The sequence below is a fragment of the Euwallacea fornicatus genome, chromosome 24, assembly GCF_040115645.1.
Source record: "Euwallacea fornicatus isolate EFF26 chromosome 24, ASM4011564v1, whole genome shotgun sequence".
NCBI lineage: Eukaryota > Metazoa > Arthropoda > Insecta > Coleoptera > Curculionidae > Euwallacea > Euwallacea fornicatus.
In genome coordinates this window covers 1,500,527-1,522,259 of record NC_089564.1, presented here as the reverse complement: position 1 = coordinate 1,522,259, position 21,733 = coordinate 1,500,527, and the positions used below count along the sequence as shown (strand labels likewise).

General features: G+C 31.3%; 5 protein-coding genes and 1 long non-coding RNA gene across 9 annotated transcripts; 4 read left to right on the top strand and 2 right to left on the bottom strand.

Moving 5' to 3' along the window:
- Positions 1 to 23: 23 nt before the first annotated feature.
- Lnpk (zinc-ribbon metal-binding protein lunapark) lies at positions 24 to 4,834 on the bottom strand. Its single transcript, XM_066296258.1, has 7 exons — positions 4,529 to 4,834; positions 4,241 to 4,470; positions 3,242 to 3,492; positions 2,562 to 2,676; positions 1,279 to 1,463; positions 963 to 1,165; positions 24 to 864 (listed from the first exon to the last, which is right to left on the bottom strand). The coding sequence occupies exons 1-7, from the start codon at positions 4,553 to 4,555 to the stop codon at positions 661 to 663; spliced, it is 1,215 nt and encodes a 404-aa protein (XP_066152355.1). The 5' UTR covers positions 4,556 to 4,834; the 3' UTR covers positions 24 to 660.
- Positions 4,835 to 4,884: 50 nt separating this feature from the next.
- LOC136346812 (uncharacterized) lies at positions 4,885 to 5,361 on the top strand. The gene is made up of 2 exons (XR_010733370.1): positions 4,885 to 5,029; positions 5,089 to 5,361. It is a non-coding gene; the product is annotated as an uncharacterized lncRNA (long non-coding RNA).
- Positions 5,362 to 6,671: 1,310 nt separating this feature from the next.
- On the top strand, positions 6,672 to 13,231 carry Vps35 (Vacuolar protein sorting 35). Of its 2 annotated transcripts, none has more exons than XM_066296252.1 (14): positions 6,672 to 6,819; positions 7,024 to 7,225; positions 8,172 to 8,387; positions 8,697 to 8,863; positions 8,915 to 9,079; positions 9,188 to 9,398; positions 9,601 to 9,791; positions 9,856 to 9,988; positions 10,153 to 10,430; positions 10,551 to 10,782; positions 10,985 to 11,167; positions 11,655 to 11,772; positions 11,953 to 12,103; positions 12,313 to 13,231. In XM_066296252.1, exons 1-14 carry the CDS (start codon positions 6,817 to 6,819, stop codon positions 12,463 to 12,465), a joined length of 2,403 nt encoding a protein of 800 aa, XP_066152349.1. In that variant the 5' UTR covers positions 6,672 to 6,816; the 3' UTR covers positions 12,466 to 13,231. The 2 variants fall into 2 exon arrangements, with proteins under 2 accessions (XP_066152349.1, XP_066152348.1); XM_066296251.1 differs by having other exon boundaries at positions 6,801 to 6,928.
- Positions 13,232 to 13,497: 266 nt separating this feature from the next.
- On the bottom strand, positions 13,498 to 20,373 carry O-fut2 (O-fucosyltransferase 2). 3 transcript variants are annotated; one of them, XM_066296257.1, is made up of 6 exons: positions 20,315 to 20,373; positions 18,754 to 19,016; positions 18,449 to 18,686; positions 18,189 to 18,381; positions 14,246 to 14,423; positions 13,498 to 14,021 (listed from the first exon to the last, which is right to left on the bottom strand). In XM_066296257.1, exons 2-6 carry the CDS (start codon positions 18,956 to 18,958, stop codon positions 13,738 to 13,740), a joined length of 1,098 nt encoding a protein of 365 aa, XP_066152354.1. In that variant the 5' UTR covers positions 18,959 to 19,016; positions 20,315 to 20,373; the 3' UTR covers positions 13,498 to 13,737. The 3 variants fall into 3 exon arrangements, with proteins under 3 accessions (XP_066152354.1, XP_066152351.1, XP_066152353.1); XM_066296254.1 differs by lacking the exon at positions 20,315 to 20,373 and adding an exon at positions 19,733 to 20,167; XM_066296256.1 differs by lacking the exon at positions 20,315 to 20,373 and adding an exon at positions 19,345 to 19,705.
- On the top strand, positions 15,415 to 16,031 carry LOC136346811 (protein LTO1 homolog). Its single transcript, XM_066296261.1, has 2 exons — positions 15,415 to 15,570; positions 15,625 to 16,031. The coding sequence occupies exons 1-2, from the start codon at positions 15,528 to 15,530 to the stop codon at positions 16,029 to 16,031; spliced, it is 450 nt and encodes a 149-aa protein (XP_066152358.1). The 5' UTR covers positions 15,415 to 15,527.
- LOC136346807 (probable methyltransferase-like protein 25) lies at positions 16,034 to 17,487 on the top strand. Its single transcript, XM_066296253.1, has one exon. The coding sequence runs from the start codon at positions 16,034 to 16,036 to the stop codon at positions 17,381 to 17,383; it is 1,350 nt and encodes a 449-aa protein (XP_066152350.1). The 3' UTR covers positions 17,384 to 17,487.
- Positions 20,374 to 21,733: the final 1,360 nt, after the last annotated feature.

The window sequence follows — 21,733 nt, the reverse complement described above, 5'->3', positions numbered from 1 at the left end:
TTCAGTGAAATAAAAAATAAACATTTAACAAAAATCAAGCTATATTTATCAGCAATTAGTGAAAAAAATGCAACCGTTAACAACACTCCATTATTTACAATATCCTAAACCCGAATTAGGCCTATAAAAATTATAATTTCATTTCATAATTTACCATAAAACAATTAATTGCTATTTTAAAAACACTAATGACTCTTGGTGAATCATTTAATGAAGATATTTGAAAAAGTAAAACATGTTGGACATGGTTAGATAAAAAATTTCTAAATATTTTGATTATTGTTGTGAGCTACAAAATTATTTATGATTTAATCTGGAAGATCTAAAATAAAGAAAGCTGAGTAAACAAATACTTAGACAAATTTCGGTAACATTCATAAGGTAAAATAAATAAATTACTAAGAAAATCTATAGAAAAAAAACACTAAACCTCCCCTTTTCCAAACAGCAAATGCAAAATTGACAACTTTGATCATTTAAAAGATAAGAGATAAGATAGTTCTTGGCTTTGTTGACTAGGATATTTCCATTTAACAACTAAGCCTCTAAAACCAACAACCACTATATACAAACCACCAAGACTGTTATTTATATTCACCGTTTCGTTGTCAATCTCTGCATTATGTTACCAGATGAAAATTTTTTTATATCAGTCTTGATTTAGTTGTCAGAAATGTCTGTTACAACATCCACGGCATCTTTACTCTCGGTACAGTTTGTTGTTTTGGCAGTGGGAAAGGGGTTATCTGGGCTCTCAACATCCATTTTTGAATCGTCGTTATGCAACTCTGAATCTGATATCTTTTCATAGTCTGAAGTTTTTGCTGTATCAGGAGAGTCACTTCTTGGTTCCTCGACGATTGGCTGAATACGTTAAAGTGTGTAAAAAGTTACGGGAAAAACGTACATTATGAAAAAATATAACTTAAAAAAAACGGATTTGAATAACGATCGAATCTCACCTCTGAATCCGTATCCGAATCTTGATCAGAATTCCTTTCAGAATTGGAAGATTCAGCGTCATTGGAAACAGTTTTAGCCGGTTTAAGCATTAAAGAAGAATCAAATTTAGGACCAACAGGGCGCTTTTTCCGAGCTGGGTTGAATGCCTTGCAGTAACAGCATGTGAAAGCTAAGTACTCAAATTCCTCTTTAAGAGCCATACCTAAGAATTACTCTAAATTGGCAAACTGATCGCAATGTTTAACTTGATGTAAAGTGATATGTTTTTTAATACAAAATTCTTATTTCGCTGAATATACATTATTAACAATTTACCATTATGATTGGAACAATTAGCACAGATCAGTGCATATCGATTCGATGGACCATCTCCGACCAGATATTCCACTACCTTATCCAAAACTGATCTGTCCCTAGATAAGATGCTACGTGGTAACGTAGGGGGCGTTGCTGAAGTTATTGCTAGAGGCTTGCCGGGGGTTCGAATGACGTTTGTTGCCCTGAAAAAAGGATACATACTCTAACAATGTATGGAGGGAAGTACATTGTAGTCTGCTACAGATCTCTATTTATATATAAATATCGTTGAATATTTTTATCTCCCACCATACAAGGAACAGGTAAGTTTATCAAAATATTGTAACAGAATATCTCAGAATAATTGGACCAGCAGTTATCTTGAAAATTGATATAGAAGAACGGTTTAACTACAAAAGGTAAAAGATGAAGGTACAGATATAGGCAGAACATTATTTTAAACATATAGGATTATTCAAAAAAGTGTAAATTTCATTTAAAATAAAAAAATTAAATCCCTATATAGCACACTAATTCAGAATCTCATGTTTCACTCCATGTTTTAATTTCGTCGGCAATTTCGCGAGGAAACTAAACAAATTCGATAACGTAACTTAACAATTTTGAGAATTTTGCGTAGTTGGACCAAGGACAAACGCTATCAAACAGATTCATAATACATGGAAAAAGTTGTGATCATCTATCCCTTTTTGGACGTATTAAACTAGATTTTAAACGTAAAATTTTCAATATCATTTGTCATATGTTCTATTTAAATCATGCCATTATGGGCTTATAAAAAAATATTTAAAGTTTACTCATGTCTCGCAAGATATCCTAAAAACTCTTAAAAATGTTCACATTTTAAGGAAATCTAAGACTTCTTTTGCAAACTTACATTCTTATAGATTTTAAATAGACCGAGGGTTAAAAGATGTAAAATTTTATGCTGAAAACTATTCATTTTCAGAGTGATATTTAAAAAATATAATTTAGTAAAATGATGTACCTCCATCCGGTTTTGGAATTACAAAACCTCAAATACTTTCAATCCTTTTGCAAATAAAAATTGTCTCTTAGTAATCATCTATAGTTTTTATAATAGAAAACATCATAAAACAAAAATTTGAAAACATTTTTATACACTCCAAGCTAGCATTGTGTAAAGTATTGTGACACAAATGAAAGAAATGATAATGAAAAAACTAAACCCTAACATTGATACTCATTACTTGTCATATTTTTAGGGTTGTAGAAAAAATTTAATTTAAGTAAAAAATTATTAAATATTTTTGCGCTACCTGACAGTGGATGGTGCAGGCAATGCCAGCTGATGACGTGAGTGTAAAGGAGTTCCTGGCAACCCTCCAAATGACGTGCGTCCTGCCATAGCAGCAAGGTTCCGTTGCCTTAGAACTGGAATTCAGTTAAAATCTTATATACACCCAGGAATTTAATCATACAAATAAAATTTACCTAGGAAATTATTTACATGAAAAATAATTAAAATACAAAATTATAAACTAATCATGAGTGCATTTATTTGCGCCTTTTTTCCGCTGATGTCAAAAGTATGTATTATCATACTTGCATTGCAAATTACATCTTGATAGAGAGAAGTTTGTTGTACATTGACAGATGTGATTACATTATTAGAAACAAGAATTTTTTTTTTTATATGTTCACTATTTGGAATATTGATATTTAATGAGGATACTACACAATGTAAACTGTAAATAAAACAAGAGAAAGAAGCTGTACACCATAAATGCACATTACATTATGTGTCAAATACATGCTACTTTACAAATTTATGCAATAATATGACAAGTAGTTTCGTTGATTACCATATCATTTCAGTTCAGATGAAGTTGACATTTTGCCCACTCATTCATTTCACAGTTCAAGGTGCCCAAAATTGTATTGTATTGTTTGGTCTTACTTTATTATGTTAGTTTCTGAATCAGCACATAAAACTTACCATTTTCATATTCTCTTCGCACAGTGGTAGCAAAAGGTGCTGCATTCTCCTTAACAGGACTCTGGAGAACTGGCATTTTTGGTTCATTTCCAAATTTGTCTAAAATTTCTTTTGCAACTTTGTAAGTTTCTGTTTCTTTAACATTTTCTAGTATATTTTTCTTCTTTTCCTTGAGAGATAAAAGTTTATTTTCATTTCTTCTAAGTTTTCTATTATAATACCAAGTGAGAAATATTTTTATCAGCCACATGCTAAAAATAGAAAATTATTATATATAAGAACTTTAGGAAAATATTTGTTTACACATTACTGGATGGCCAAAAAAATATAATAGCATTTCATTTAAATATATGGGTTATGAATTCACCATTAATGAAATAATAGAAACTCTTAGAGATTGTCCAGGAAGTCCTGGTCCCCTTTTTTATGTTGCGAAAGTAGCTACATAAAATAAAATGTTGGATAGAGAAGTTATAATGTTTCTTAGAGCTACACAATGATAATGGAGGATAAGAAAAGGTGTCAAAATCATATTATACTTTTAATTGGTTTAAATATGGATTGAATATCAGTTTTTATTTCTTAATTTTTACTTTTGTTATTTGCAAAGATTATTATACTCATGAATATTAATAAATAGAATTATTATTGTAATAAAAGACCTATTATTGAGAAATTTAAAGCAGTGTTGTACTGGGATGTTGTGTAGTTTTAACAATCTTTGCTTAGCACAATATTAGCTGTATGGTGGCAGGTAGACTGGGATCCTATTTCAGACAAAACTTTAGTACATGGACAGCAACTGGCTACTAAAAAGACAAAAATGTCTAAAAATATGTATGACATTTAGCATACTATGCAATTCTTATAAATTATATGGGTATATTATTAGGCCTGAATAAATTCAATGAATGTTTGGTTGTCCTGCTACAAAAAAAATTAAACACCCTGATTTGCACAGTTTTCAACTGATTAAGTAACAAACTTGTAAGTACTTACAGGAAGGGAAAGGCAACAACTGGTAAAGTCCATATCAGCTTTTGGTCTTGTGTTATTTGTGAGAAGTAGATATATAAAAGAAACACAAGTGCAATAAATATTAGGATGGCAAGTAGCAGAAAGCGAAGCACTATCTTCCTTTGAGTTTGTTGGGTTCTTTTCTGGAAATCTTCAATGGATACTATATCCTTCTCTAATTTTGTGAGGATGTCTAAAGTACTGGTTTTTTTCTGGAAATTCATTGAGTCCAGAAAGGGATTCAAACATGGCTTACTCACATATGCTTACCCGAAACTTTGCAATAATAATTCCCATTGTTGCTATAAATTAAAAAAATATACAACCACTTAACCTTATATAGGAATAGAAGGTAATGTAACGTTTTTTCATAGTAACCATCCTGCTTTAATAATTATAAATGTTTCCATTCCATTTCTATTCCGAAATTAATTCGAAATTTTAATTTGAATTTAAAATTTGTTTTCACTTTTTGAGATTAGAATAATGCAAAACTAAAAACTACACGCAAGGTAAACCTCAAATCACATACAAACTTTAAGCGGTGGATTGGGCCGGGGAACGGGAGGAGCCGCTTAAACGAATATTTAACCATTGACACATCCCTTTGACAATACACGCGTCAATGTCAAATGTCAACAATTTTTTGATATGCAACATTTTAATATTATTTTTCCTTTTTATTTTAATTATTTTATCATATTTTTCATTATTTTAACTTAAACCTTCGAAATTGATTTTTTGGCATTAATTTATAGTATTAATAAGAGCGTAATTTAGCAAAATTCAAGTTAAAATGGTTATAGTAATAATGGTATCCTTTTATATAGGTGGACTTTAATTTTGTGTTCCCGTTTCAATGATGTAAACTAAACACTATCTAGAAATCTAAAGAGAGCCAAAGAAGGATTGTCATCATTTGGAGTATACCTAGCCAGGGAATAATTTCAAGAATGTAATCCCTTTAAAATATATTCAAGTTAGATATGGTAACTGAGGCATTTTGTGGTTTAATATTTTTTAATTAACAATTTTTTGTTCTACCACATGTATTCTTTATTATTTGATTAGATTTTGAACTTGAAAATAAAAATTTTAAAGCGTTGCAGTTTTTATGTACATAGATTAGTCTTTGGAATTGAAGCTTTAGTTTGTAAAGTACAGAAACTGCACCGTGTGTAATAAACTGGCGTGAGAGAAAAGTTGTTTTACGCTGAAGGTTAGGTCACGTTAACTATAATATACAAAACCTGTAAGGGTTGATTTTTATATCAGAAATCGTTTTGTTTAACACCATTCGTAATATCTTGGTCATCGACAAAGTTTCTGTCTTACTGTACAAATTTATATAAATGTTATAGGAATAATGCGCAATCTTTAAATTTTTGTGCGTTTCAATCATATGTTTCTCACGTGCGAAAATTTCATGGCAGGCAATACATCTCACGACACTAGTGATATGGAGTATATGTTTTCACACATAGCGGGTCATTGCCAGAACGAGCTTGGAAATGTTACCAGGTTGGTTGATTATTAATTAAAGTTTGCTATCAAATTTATTTTAAATGTTTATTTTTAAAATCAAATAAGAAAATAAATACAATTCTTAAGCATAAAACAAAATAAAATTGCAGAAATAAATAAAAAAATCAGTAGAAATTTAATGAAAATTAAAATAAAAACTAAATTAATTGGTAAAAGTGGCTTCTTCCTTGTGCAGAACCGTAACCGAGTCGATCAAAAATATTGCAAATACAATATCATCAATCGTATGTATTAATTTTTTTTTTTAATGAAGCGAACCGACAATTTTGCTCGGCCTGACCATAGCGATCAATATGCAATACGGAACTGATCCCCACTATTTACTTCGTTCTGTGTATACTCTAAACGTAGATGCGCGGAAACATACACTCCTTTAAGTTCAGATATGAAACCAGCCAAGGCACCAACTGTAGAGCTGTAGACGTGTAGAACTCATAAAATGACATAAGCACCCGCCTAGCAAAGTAAAGGTATCATCAATTTGTCAAGCCGCAACCATTCAACTGGCGATTTACAAGGCGTTTTACAAAAGGAAAGCGAATCCTAACCACTGTCGTGGAGAGATCTAGGATTCATAGGCACCGGGCACGAAATCCTCAAGACATATGGAGTTTGTTAGTAGATAAAAATCCCACACAGACTGAAACACGGTCTCCAGTACGTCGTACCGAGAATGTTTGTTTAATTTCCGCTCAAAAAATACACTCCATATCACTAGTATCGTGAGACGTGTTATACATAGAGAATATCAGCTTGCGAAGGTAGTGGTTTAACGTTTTAACATTACCCCGACAAATGATTTCTTTGTGGTCAATGGTATAGACCTCGCAATATACTTTTGTCTTCCTTTTTCTCATCTTTTTGGAAAGAAAGAGCGAAATGGACCGATGTACGTATAGTACATTATTCAAATGTATATTGATTGACAGTGACAAGACATCGGTCAATGTTTATTTTTTCACAAATTTTAAGCAGCGAATTTATTTACATAGAAAAAGGAAATTTAAACTAAAATGGTAAGGGAAATTTAGTTTTTTACTGCGTATATTTTGTAAAGCTATGGGTTCTCCAGTAATTCCTGACATTTGGAAAGAAGAATTTTCTTCTCTTTTCAGTAATTTTTTGGTAATTTATTTCGTCTTGATGCTAGTTGTTTCCTTACCTTTTTGAAGTAGATTTTTCTTTTTAAAATGATAATGTAAGTTGATTTATTATTTTAGCCTTCAACTCCGCCTCAAATATCGCCAGTGGAAGAGCAGGAAAAATATCTACATGATGCCTTAAGTGTGGTAAAAGCTCAAGCTTTTCATATGAAGCGAGCTTTAGATAAGAACAAGTTAATGGATGCCCTTAAAAATGCCAGTGCTATGCTTGCAGAACTTCGAACTTCTTTACTCTCTCCAAAGAGTTACTATGAACTTTGTAAGCAACATTTGTTTGATTTTTGTATTTTAAGTCTTATAAACCAATCTCTGCAACAATATTATGATTTGCCAAGTAGTGTTTATATTTGAAACTTGTCTGAGGGTTTTATATTTATCTCCAGTGAAACAATTAGATTAGTTTCGTGATACAGTATTGAGACATCTCATGAGACACCAGTATTTTTTTGTAACTATTCACTTACACATACATGGGAAGTTATGTTTTAGTGTAATTAATCAAGTCATAAGAACAGCTGTTATTTATTACTAATAAGGTGATACTGATAGTTGGGCTAGCTCTCACTCACCTAAATTTGGAATTAAAATGAAAACTATATAAAGTAAATCCAGGGTAGATCAAAAATATTCCTCAGAATTTTTGTTAGTGGTTTTCACAACTTATTTTAAAAAGGAACCTTGGTGGTATAGGTCCTCATTTATTTACATGTGTATCCTTATACTTACATCTCTAGCAGAGCAAACATTTAGCAGCTTATCTTGAAAGTGTTGTCTTTATTGCTAATTCTATTAGGTATTTAATGTATTTTATATACAACAGTTTATTATTTATTTAGTAAAGACCAACAATATACTAATTAAGAAGGCAGTATAAAACTAAACTAAAAAAGTGCAGGTATTTTGTCTCATTGTACTTTTAAATTGCACTTAAAATGTGTGAGGTCAGGTCAGAGGGGTAAGCTTATAGGCATTCTTAGGCAATGTTAATGGTTTTTGGATTGATCGGACTTGATTTTTCATTCAAGTTTCAATTAATTAAGTATCAAACACTACATGATGTATTGTATGGGGTACATGGGTATATACTGGCATGTGAATCAAAATATTCTTGATCAAGAAAAGAGGAAATCTTATAACCATTTGGGGAATGCCTTTCTTATCCTTATTGGTGTTTGGTTGATGTCATCCCTTCATGTGTTTTTTAGACATGGCAATTACAGATGAACTAAGGCACCTTGAATTGTACCTTGTGGATGAATTTCTGAAAGGCAGAAAAGTGCCAGATTTATATGAGCTGGTTCAATATGCTGGTAATATTGTTCCAAGGCTGTATCTCTTGATAACTGTTGGACTTGTTTATATTAAAACTAATACAACATTAAGGAGAGATTTACTTAAAGATTTGGTGGAAATGTGTAGAGGTAAGTATTTTCTGAAACAATTTAAAAAAATAATATATGTACTTCAAATTTTATACTTATTCATATTAAATTTTTAGAAACTAGAGGATTTTTATGAAAATATTTTCGTATTTGTTGTACAATGTATCATATTGTAATTTTGGATATTTGTTAATTACAATCAGAAATTATGAAAAAAGCTTTCAATTTGTTATTTTGCTACAAATTAATTTGCCCTCATGCAATTTGCCTAAATATTATTGATAATTTTTATTACATATTGGTACTTAACCTTCAAAATATGATACATTATACATATTTATTTACTAGGTGTGCAGCATCCATTAAGAGGTCTTTTTCTAAGAAACTATCTTTTACAATGCACCAGGAATGTGTTACCTGATGCTCCCGATACTGAAGGAGACGCTCCCGAAGGCACTGTTAAAGACTCCATTGATTTTGTGTTAATGAATTTTGCAGAAATGAATAAGCTATGGGTATATGATTTTTTGTTGTTCCTTGTGGAGCTATAAATATTTGTGTATTAGGTAAGAATGCAACATCAAGGTCATTCTAGAGAGCGGCAGCATAGAGAAAGGGAAAGAGAGGAATTGAGAATTTTGGTTGGTACCAATTTAGTGCGTTTAAGTCAATTGGAAACAGTTACTTTGGAAAAATATCAAAAACTTGTTTTGCCAGGAATTTTGGAGCAGGTAAATTGATAGTATGAAAATTATGTCTCATATGGTATTTAAATTATGCATTTAACATCTACTCTTAATACATAGTCTAAAGCAGATGGAAATGGCTTTTTATTATAGGTTGTTAGTTGTCGGGACGCGATTGCTCAAGAATATCTAATGGAATGCATTATTCAAGTATTCCCAGATGAATTTCACATCCAAACACTTACCCCATTTTTGAAGTCGTGTGCCGAACTAGAACAAGGCGTCAACGTCAAAAACATCGTGATTAGCTTGATGGAAAGGCTCGCCACTTTTAATCAAAGATCCGACAATGTGAGCAGTGAGGGTGAGGTCATTTTAGATTAAAATATGTTGGGAATTATAAGAAATAGTGGAAATTACATATATATATACAATTATTGTTCGTGTGGGTGGCTACCTCAAAGTTAGCAATTTAACATTTACTGGAACCATACAAGTTAAAAAATTTTAAAATCTATTCTTCTAAGTTCTTGATTGATGTAATTCTTTCCTACAATATGTTTTAGGTGTCAGTATTTTAAAAGAAGTTCAGCTGTTTGAGGTGTTTTCTGATCAAGTTTCTTCAATAATAACCAATAGGCAATATTTGCCTTCAGAAGACATGGTTGCTTTGCAAGTGGCTCTCGTGAATTTGGCTCTAAAATGTTACCCAGACAGAATTGATTATATTGATAAAGTAATGCTATCTAGTGTTGAGGTAACGTTAGATTTTATCTTAATCAAAAATTTGTAATTTACTATTACAGTTTTTATATTCTTAGATGTTTCAACGTCTTGGTTTAGAACATCTTGAGAATCACACTTCTGTAGCTAAAGAACTACAAAAACTATTGAAAATACCTATTGATTCTTATAACAATGTTTTAGAAGTGTTAAAGTTGAAGCATTATGCAGGTAAGTCTAGTTCATCAGAAAATGTTACGAGCTTTACTAAATACTGTCAGTTATGTCAGTGTATTAAATTTTTTAAAGCTACTAGTGAATTAAAAGTTGAAGTCCTTGCTTCGCATTGAAGAATTGACTCATGATGTGCCCAAACTAAAACAAACTAAATATAGGTTTAATGCAACATCTGGATTACAATGGACGGAAATTATTAAGCATTTACATTCTCAACAATGCTCTTGAAAATGAAACAATAATACCTACACCTGATGAGACAGAACAAGCTTTAACTTTGCTCAACACTTTGGTTTCGGAGAAAAAGGATCATCCACTAGGAGAAGTGGATATTGAAGAATTGGCAGAAGAGCAATGTTTACTTGCCCGTTTTATTCATCAACTAAAAGCGAATGCTGCTGATGAACAATATTTGATTTTGTCCGCTGCTCGTAAGGTAACAAGAAAGTTTCTGAATTTAAAGTCACATTACTACTTTTATAGTATTATTCAATCACGTAGGTAGTCCTATTTTCTTATTAAAAGAAAACGAGAGAAAATTTTCTATTTCCTTTAGATTCTAGGTACCGGTGGCGCTTCAAAAATTAAATATACATTACCTCCTTTGATATTCCAAGCATACCAACTGGCCTATAAATACAAAGCTCTAAAAGAAGAAAAATGGGAAAAAAAGTGTACGAAACTATTTCAATTTTGCCATCAAACTATTACAGCTTTGGTGAAAGCCGAATTGGCTGAATTGCCTTTGAGATTGTTCTTGCAGGGAGCTCTAGCCATCGATCAAATTGGTAAGTTAAATAAAAAGTCCAGAAAAAAACGTTTATTTATATTATCTACAGTTTTTTCCCCAATAAATCATATCTATAATTTTCAATCGTCTCTCAAAGCCTTTGCTGTCATTTACAGTACGTGTTAAAAAAAAATGTTTCTGCAAACACTGCCACGTTCTTTTCGACAATTTTAGTGTAAATATGCATATTTTCGTTTTAGGTTTCGATAATCATGAAACTGTGGCTTACGAATTCATGTCTCAAGCCTTTTCATTGTATGAAGATGAAATATCTGATTCAAAAGCACAACTCGCTGCTATTACTCTAATCGTAGGTACATTGGAACAGATCAGTTGCTTCTCTGAGGAAAATTCTGATCCTTTAAGGACTCAGTGTGCTTTAGGTAAGTACAGTTCATAGGGTAAGGGACATGTTTTAACGAAATATATTGTTTTTTCTTGAACAAAGACTCATTGAGGTTATTTTGTCGATTGCATTAATTATGTCTTAGGGAGAGAAGGGTAATCATAGCATCAAAGGTAAATCATAGTTGTCAGAGTCACTATATTGGATAAACATATATAAAAACTTACATATTTTTGGAAAGGTCGTTCAAAAAAATTTCTGAACCATTTTTGTTTTAAAGTTTTAAATAGTTTTCGTTTTAAAATAGTTCTAGAAAAATATGAGAAAATTCAAGTTTAAAGACTGGAATGGTGAATTAAGTAATAATATGTTTCAATTTTCTGAAGGTTTTACTGCGACTATTGCATTGATTTTCATTTCTTTTCATTGTTATTATTTTTTGCTTTCATTGGGCCGGCCCTATCTACTAAATCTCGTTGTTGCTTTATTATATCGTTTTAACTTAATTTTTAACTTGTTTCCAGCCGCCAGTAAACTTTTAAAGAAACCAGACCAATGCAGAGGGGTGGGTACCTGTAGTCATTTATTCTGGAGTGGTAAAAGTTTAGCGAGCAATAGAGAGGAGGCACGTGATGGAAAAAGGTACATTAATAAATTTTCAGATGTTTTCCATAATTATTGTGCTTAAATCAAGATGTAAATTTAGTATTTTCCACATTTTCCTTCTATCCTCTCAATACCTACATATCTTAACTCATAAATGGTTAATTTTGACCTATTTTTTTACATATCTCCTAAAACTTCAGTTCTTTTCCGTTTCAGAGTGGTCGAATGCTTGAAGAAAGGCTTACGGATAGCAAAGCAGTGTATGGATGTAAGCGTTCAAGTTCAGCTCTTTGTGGAGCTACTTAACCATTACGTTTACTTTTTGGAAAAAGGGAATGAACAAGTAAATATCGACATTTTAAACCAGGTAATTTAATATTTTTTAATAATTGAGTCAGGTATAAAATATGTTTCTGGAATTTGGAGAAAAGGGCCTTAAATTGACTAGTTGCGGATACTGCTAGAATAATAATGACGTTATGATAAATACATTACATGATACTACATGATGGAGATACTATTGTTATAAATAGTTATTTTAATTTGGTTTTACTGTGTATTTCTATTTGCTTTAAGGTTATTAAAAAAATCAAGGAAGAACTTCCGAACCTAGAAAGTTCAGACGAAACTGAGCAAATAACAAAACACTTCAATAACACTCTGGAACACATTCGGCTTCGTTTGGAAACATTGGACGATGTCTCGGAATATAAAGGTATTGAGATCTAATTTATGCAAAGAAATACTTAACCTTTGCAGGTTCGACACTGTAAACTTATAGTAAATGTAGATAGGGCTACATCATATAAAGTGGCATTAAATATTGAGTATAATTTGAATTGAATAAATAATTCTTAATAATTGTGTTTTTGACAGTGTAAACTTGATAATAGCATTTCTTTCTTTAGAACAAGCAGGCAATTGTGTGTTTAACAAATTTGTTCCAATTCCATTCCATTAGTAATTTGTCTTGTAATAGTTCCCCACATTTATTTCTATAGCATTTAAGTATTCATTTGCGTTTTTTTTTTTAATTTAATTTGATTGTCGCAGTAAAAAATAAGTATAACATAATGTATAGCTTCCTTTGATATTTAAGTAGTTTCCCTGTCAAACGAAAGGCTACAAATACAAATATGTTCTTGTGGAACAGGACGTTAAGTCAACTCGAAACTTAGACGTACATATTTGCACATAAATCTGGAGTGACCTTAACCTGAAGTCTACAAGAATTATAAGGCAGAAAAAGTGACTACTAGAGGTTTTATGAATGTGTATTAACTATTTTTTACTGTGTCATATATAACTTCAACATTCAGAGGATTCCTATAACGAGAGGTAAAAAAAAATGTAATATTACTTCTACAAACTCAATTTTCTACTTTTGTAGGGTGGTCTCCACCCACGCTCAACAGGTTAAGCTTAATTTATATCTTTTTTTGTGTAACAAATTACAATTTAGTTAAATTTGTTAAATATATGAAAGTTAATTGTAGTTTGCAGTATAAAAGGGGCTAAAGTTTCACTTAAATGTTGAAACATGATCTTAAAACCTAACAGTTTCCAAGAGTCTTTTTAAAATTTTAACTGTTCAATATCCGTTTAGATCACTTTTGATTAATTCGAAAAATTGAATTCTATATGAGGATGTGAATCTAACTACTTGACAAACTATAAATCAAACGCCGGTTGCAATTAATTGTCAGAGACTATATTGATTACAAAATGAACAATTTCGAGATTCATTGAAAATTCGACAAAAGCAGTCAAAATACACATTTTATTAAAATTATATTTTGTACAGGGTGACGAAAAAGTTCCTCCAATCAACTCAATTTTTCTCAAAACTGTGAATAGAATATTGCTTATAAGTCGCGTCTAGCTTGTGCTTTAGAAAGCGTTATAATTTTTTTTTCGGTTTATTTTTGGTCCTTCATTATAAATAAGTATAAAAAAAATAAGTTTGTTAAATAAATAAAATATTTAAGATATTTACATTTCCTAAAATACAATTTTCCACACAGAAGGCTTTTCGCACTGATCTTTGTTCTTACATAACACATTAAAGGTCATTTTTGTCGGAAATCCTATGATCTCCCTTTCTTCCTGTATACGAAACGAGAATGTGCTATCGCTAGTCCCGATGAAATATCTTGCATAGGAACATAATATCTGATCTATGATGGCGATACCACCTACTGAGTATTTACGTACAATGTCTTTTGTGGGGATGTATTTAAACACCTCATATTTTGGTGAAAGTAACTCGTGCAGTTGGTCAAATTCTGGAAAAAGAAGAAAATATGAAAGGTAATATCGTAATAAGTTACGTTGGTTTTAGAATTTGCAATTTTTGTAAAAAGATATTCAGCATTATTTCCCTGTATTACATATTTCACTCAAATTATGTTACAAAATTTTCCAATCTCAATCTTTATTTTAATATAATTTAAAGTATCAGGATATGTATAATAATTATAATTATATATATAATAAATAATTAACTGACCCTTAGCAGGTGCATCCGTGGCGAAAAATACTTTGGTCAATTGAAGTTTTTCTAATTTAGCGGACACTTGTTCTACAACAGAAAGTAAATCTGGAACTTGGTCTGGTCTGCTTCTTAGGAAATCGCGTCGTCGAAGGTGGACGGCTAGGTAAGGGCCACCTTTGGCACTTCTCTTTGGCTAAAAACAAATTATAACATGATAATTGTGTCTAATCCTTAAATCCTTTAGGTGCATAAATACATGGATATTTTTTATGTAGGGAATCGATTGATTATTATCAAAATTCTACAAGTCTATGCATGTTTATAAGTTTTATGGAATCTTATCAGTTTTTAAAATATGACAACCTCGAAGGTACAGGGTGCCCCAAAAATTTTGACAACTAACCAAAATTAACAAGAATTTCATTTTAACAGAACACCTTGTATAATTGCCTTTTTTTGGATTCTTCATTGAATTCTAGAAATGATTAATGTGGTATGTCCTATATATAAATTGAATATTTGGAAATTTTCAGGCTCAGAGTTTGGTATATATTATTTTTTACAATTTTTTTTGCATTTCAGGAGGCCTCTAATGTATCAAATCTAGCTTACAACATGCCTAAGAGTTAAATTATACACTGTTAACTTTGACACCAAATTAAGTTTTAATAATAGTAAAATACCGTGAAAGCTTTGCATTTATTCCGTCTCGCTGAGTCTTTCTAATAATCGATCCGGTATATTATGCACGTTTTCCAAGAAACATTGTTGAAAAGTTGTTGAATATTTGAGATTTAAGTACCTCTTAGTAACCTCGTTTTTTTTAACTTATAAATTAAATAAAAAATAAGGTGGTACTTAAGTAATTAATTTTTCCGCTGAGCAATTGTTTACTACTTAAGCTCCTTCAAAGTTTGCTGAATCGTGTCGGTTGCGAGAGAAAAAAATGTTATTCGAAATTTGTTTCATCAGTAATTGTCGGTTTTATGCACCTTTTAACAACGATTAAAAACAATAATAAAGCGAAATAAAGATACATAGTAAAACACTATCGAAGTCATTCTTATAATTGTTTTATTATACATTAATTTGTTGGCAATATCTATAGGTCACATCATAAATTCGCTCGTATCAAAAGCGATGCTACCCCTATATTGAGGTCAATGTGAAGTTGAAGTGACTTGGCCTTGCCTAGTGGAGTTGGCAACAGTGGCCGTAAGATAAGAAATTGAGGTTAGAAATTAAAAAAAAACCTGCTAAAATAAGTAAAAGAAGTTGTTAAAAGGAATGAATATTAATGAATCAAGGAAGAACACAAATAATGCCAAACAATTTATCAGGTCGACTGGGACAACACCAAAATAAAAATAAAATTATAACTTTTTTTTTTACAGCCAATGTTAAAGAAGTGGACATAAATGAGGTCTTCGAAGATATCTTGTTTAGTGAAGAAAAAATTATAGAACACGCCTATCAGCAAGGCTATCAAATAGGTACTACAGAAGATAGCATCGAGGGGTATCATTTGGGCTATCATCGTGGTGCAGAGCTTGGCTCTGAGCTAGGCTATTATGAAGCATTTGCACAACATTACATTGAATATGCAGAAAACTTGAAGATTCCCAGCAAAAGTCTTAAGACATTAAACGTGCTGAAACAAGGCTGCGAAGAGTTCCCTCATACAAATTCAGAAGACATTGATTTACTTGAAGCAATTGAAAAATTAAGGGTGCTGTACAAAAAAATTGCTGCTCAGCTAAAAATTAAAAGTGATTTCAAGAAGGAAGGAATTCAGTTTTAACGATGCAAATAAATAAATGTGCAATTGCACAACAAATTGAAAAAACTATACAGCATTTGGAGTCACATTTGGCCTTGGCAAATGTTCATATGGTTGATTATTTTAACAACGACATATTCATAAAACATGTTCCAAAAAATATACAAGAAGAAGTGAATAGCTGTGGCTTTCATAATGCAATTCAGGCAATATATGATCAGGAAACCGAACATCTTCCCAATTTACATCAATATATTCAAAAAAGCAGACAGTTGTGTCTCAAAAACACATTAATTTGTATGTCTTTTGATCAATTCAGGACCAGACTTGAGAAATTAGGTTCCAAACAAATATCTCACTTGAAGCTTGATGTATTTATGAAGCCTAAGAAGTCACATGAGGTAGAGGTATTAAGTGGAGTAGTTGCTGCTGTAAACAATATAGCTGAAACAACTCACATAATAGATATTGGCGATGGTAAAGGGTATTTAAGCTCAATGTTAGCCTTGCATTACAAAATTCCAGTATTAGGAGTGGATGCCTCAGAAGTGAACACAAATGGAGCTGTGAACAGGGCAAATAAACTATCGAAAGTGTGGAATGGAGTGGTTACAAATGTCCACACCCACAAAACTAGCATTGACTTATATAAACAGATTACAAAATATGTAGACGAAACTGTTGATTTTAAAGAACTTGTGTCAAATATATTCCTTGAAACCTCGGGAAGGATCGGGCTAGTAGGATTACATACTTGTGGAGATTTAGCTGCCAATTGTCTAAAAATTTATAATAAACATAATGACATAAAAATGATATGTAATGTGGGCTGTTGTTATAATCATCTGACTGAACACTTAGGTAAAGAAAGGATAGGATTTCCTCTAAGCAACTTATTAAGAGAAAAAAAATTTAAACTAAACAGAGGAGCTCGAATGGTTGCAGCACAATCAATTGAGAGGATTTTACACTTGAAAGAACGACCCAGTAAGACTATATTTTATAGGTCTATCTTTGAAATCCTCATTCAACAATCTCCTAGTGCTGTTAAAAAGACTCAAGTGGGTCGATTCAGAAAGAAAAGTCCCAATTTTGTAGACTATGCACGGAGAGCTGCTAAAAGGATAAATCTACCATTAGAACAATCAGATAAAGATATTAGTACCGTTTACAGTAAATTTGAGCACAGGCAAGATGAAATTGATTTATTTTATTTATTAAGGGCCATGCTGGCTCCTGTTGTTGAAAGTGTAGTGTTATTAGACAGACTTTTGTTTCTTTATGAAAATGAGCATAATGAATCTTATTTGGTACAGTTTTTTGACCCTGTTGTGTCACCTAGATGTTATGGAATAGTTTCGATTAAAATATAAACTTCTTATCTTTTATTTTTCTTAAGTATATGCTTTTTTTTAATTCCATGATAGTGCCTGTATTATTGAAAGATGATGCAAATAAAAACCATTCTTTTTCAATATTGGTTAGTTTTATTTAATTATTTTAGAAATTACTATACTTACGCTACTACTTAGGTACTTAAATATTTATAAAATGTTTTTCCTCTTTTCACTTAAGAATAATTAATGCACACCTGCAAACAGATTTTTTTCTGGTTATCTTTTGCTAAAATGTGATTACAAAAAACATGGAAAAAGCTGGAGAATAATTTTCATTAAAAGAAAAATGAGGACACGTATATGCAGTAAGCAGGATAAGTGGGTGGTGTGTTGTCATTTTGCTGCGCTAATTTCTTTTTTCTTACCGCGTCGAAAGATAATATAAATAAAGTTAAACGACTTTTGCGTTTAAAGTTGTTTCTACGGCTCGTAAAAATTTATATAAAATTGAAAATTCTGCATAATGTTATCCATTTAATCAATCACGTAACCATTTCACTTAGGTTTTACTTTTCTAATTTTAAAGGTGTTAATGTGGTTGAAAATTCACATTGCAGGGTAGGTTAACAAGTTTTTCTTGCCGTAGCAAAGAAAATAACAGGCAATGGGCGTTACTAAAAATTTATCAGTGCCTAACATGGCAGGCACAAAAAGTAATTTTACAGTCAATCTCCAAATTAATGTATTAAATTTATTAAAAAAACTCAATTTGTTTTGAAGTTAGAAGGGTCGTAGAGCCTAGATTCACATTGTAAAAATACACACAATAAATAATACTTACCTTATCATTTCTCCAATCTGGAGCTAAAAATGTATTATCACTTTCATCTGTTGAATTGAGATATGTCCTTCTGAACTCATTGGCAATTTCTCTTAACTTCACATTGAATCTCATGCTCCTCCTGGCTCTCCAATAGATGTTGTTACCATAGAAATTATGGAGGGCTATTTCTGCATGGTCCAGCATTATGCTTCTGGATTAAGTAGCATCCATTTAGTACTTACGACTTAACTTTCATATAATGCAATGCTTAAATATACCTGGCGCGGTCTTGCTTAAAAACTTCAATTAACTTTGTTGAAGGTCCATTGAAGGATAAACATTGAACATTATAAGATGTGATATTTGTATAGTAAAAGAACCGCAATTTGGGCAGTTTTTGACATTTTCCTATTTCCCATTTATCTTCAAAATTTCCAGACTTAAACATTTCTTCAAAATGTTGCAAAACATAAACTTTATCTATTATGCATTTCGTGTATTTGTTTGCTTGCAATCCTACAAGAATAATTACATGCACCTTGAATATGGGTATATTATGGAATTTTAAATTATTTCCACTTACGACTAAAATACTCATGTAGCTCAATTACAGGAGCAAATTTCTGTAAGCTGTTAAGGTCAAAGAAGTTTGACCAAGATGCATATTCAGGTTCTTCACTGTATCCCCAATGTATAAGGTGGGACCAAGGTGGCAGGACTAATACAAAATTATTTAAATGTGGATCTTTGGAATGTTTTAATTCATTTATTAATACAGCTATCCTCATGTAAACATCTCTTCGAAGGTTGAAACCTTCTGAGGGGTTAACATCATAGAAGAGGTAGCTGCAAAAGAAGACCTCAGAAAAGATATTAAATATTAAATTTAGAGGAACAAGAAGTAAAAAGGTAAATTATTGAAGTCTTGGTAAAGTTACTAGGAACATAAGGGCTAATCAAGCAGAAGACCAATGGAATGTAGTGGGTATAGTCAAACGTAACTGGTAGGTCATTTAATTTTTTGAGGACATACTTGTTCAGTTAGGATTCATATGATTAGTGAACTTTGCACCACCAGCAAATACCAGATTTCACTATAGCAACAGTTAAAAAATAGATTGGGTAGGTCCCTCTTTGTAAAAATTACCAAGGTATAAGAAAAGTATTTACTAACCTTGTTATTCAAAAAAATCTAAGTATCATAGACATGAAGCAATTACTTAACTTAACAGAAACTGTATAATCTCATTTAAGTTTCCAGACCATTGATATTTGGCCTTAAGTCTCTTATTTATTGACCAGTAGCTAACTTAATTAATAATATATTTAGTGCCTGCTGATGATGTAATTTGTTCTTATAACGTAAAGTAATGTATTATAAAAGTACATTGGATGTAAAACAGTCATACTTTAAATGAACAAATAACACTTTTGAAACTAAATCTGATGAGAACGTCAATATGAAACTTTAGGGTAAAAGGTATGATAAAGTTAAAATTATTTCTTGGGCATAATAAAGGCAAAGTTAGGGGGGCCTAGTAACATCTACCAAATAGGCTTACCGAAAATTAGAGATAGTGGTATCTTTATGGCACTTATCATCATCTTTATAACATACACCTTGATTTCCATGTACGAAAATTAATAAATAAGAACATCCTATAAAGCTTATGATATTCATAACTTTTATTATAATATTAATATTCTTAGTGTTCCATGGTAGAATAAATTTTTTAGAAAAATCTATCGGACATTGAGATAAAGACGATTTTTTTCATCATTTTTTCATATTTGGCAAGGAAAATATTCAACTTTGTTGTTTATAAACAAAGTTGTTATCACTGGCAACGTCACTCTCTTAGATTGAGGTTATGATTAGGGATGGAAAAATACCGGGTGCTTTCGTTGGCATCAATTTTTCCCTAATGTAATAAGAATTATTAAATACACTCTCTTTGCACTGAGAGACTATATTCTCTTTGGGCTAGGGAGAGACGGGTTAATATGTATAAAATTATTTTATTCATTATATGTATTAAATTATGCGTTATGTGCCAAAAAATGTGGTCTAACATTTACAACTTTTATCATTGAATGTTTTACAATCTTATCATAAGAATTAAAAATGTGTGAAATGCACATACCGGGTGTTTAGGCGAACTCTGGACTTAACACATTAACACTGAAAATCGGTTTTAATTGTTTTGCGCCTGCGCGAATTATCCAATTGAAAAACTTTTACATGAAGTTCATAGCATTTAAAACCGTCATTCCGCAATTTTTTCAATCTTCTGATTGGAGCTGTTTTGGCTCAAAACGCCTTTAATGTTAAAAATTTGAATGTTGCGCCTAACCGTTCGATACTACGATTGGTCAGAATCAAGGTCAAAATTACATAGTGTCGCTAAAAACATAAGGGTAAAAACTGCATTTCATATGAATTTTCTTTTTTTTATTTAACCTTTCATTTAAATGCAACAAACAAAAGGGAAAGCAAACAAATTAAACTACTTATATATTCAAGTTTAACCAAACGGCTAAATGAAGAAAAACAAAAAACTTCAGCATTGTTCGCAAAAACGTGTACAAGGTGTTCAAATTTGGAGTGTTTTGACAGGGAAACCCCATTTCCCGGCTAGATAGGGAAAATCTAGCATACATGTTAAGAGTTCTATTTTTGAGAAAATTTTAATGGCGAAAATCGCATTTCGATATTTTTACAATCCACGGCGCCAGAGCGCGTTTTTCAAATTTCGGCCATTTTCAAAATTCCTCATAACTTTTTCGTTTAGGACAATATTGAGGTAGAACACAAATACTCTTAAAGCATTTTTTCGACTTGATTCCAGTGGCGTGCTTAGTTTTTTGTTACAGCGTCCCGTTTTGTCAAAAACCGACATAACTTTTTTATTTTAAACGAAAATCACAGTCGGCTATGATATCAAAAAAATGTCAATTTTAAACCATTTTCGAATTTCTCAGTATGTCTATAACTATTTTCAAAAATAACTGAAATCTTAAACTTTTTGTGTTTATTTTCAAGTTGGCTTCGTCACCAGCTTTGCAAGTAATATTTTTATTTTGTGTTTTAATTTTTGCATCAAAGTTCTTCATTTTTAGAAAAAAAATTAAATTTGATTTCAGACAGGACCGTATTAGTAATTTAATGAATTTTATGGTAGTAAAACCCTGCAGCTTCGGCACTGGGTATTCGCAGGCCGTGATATTATTACTGAATACGGCAGCATACAATGTGATGCTGTACACCTAATTTGGTTTGCATATGTCCAGAGGTTGAAGTACAATATAAATTAATCGGAGATGTTTTTAAGTTTTTAACGCCCAGTATCTTTAAAACGAAGCGTTTGTGGGTCTATGTTGATATAAAATTTCTTTCTTAAAATAAGTTCTATCAGCTATTAAAGTCCTGTTACAAAAAAGTGTACCACCTTGTATAAGGTGTAAATTTGAAAATTTCCTACCTCTTTTTACCTAGAAACGGAATATATTTTAAAAAAATCACCGTAATACTTCGATTTTGTTATCGACAGGCAAAAATTTTA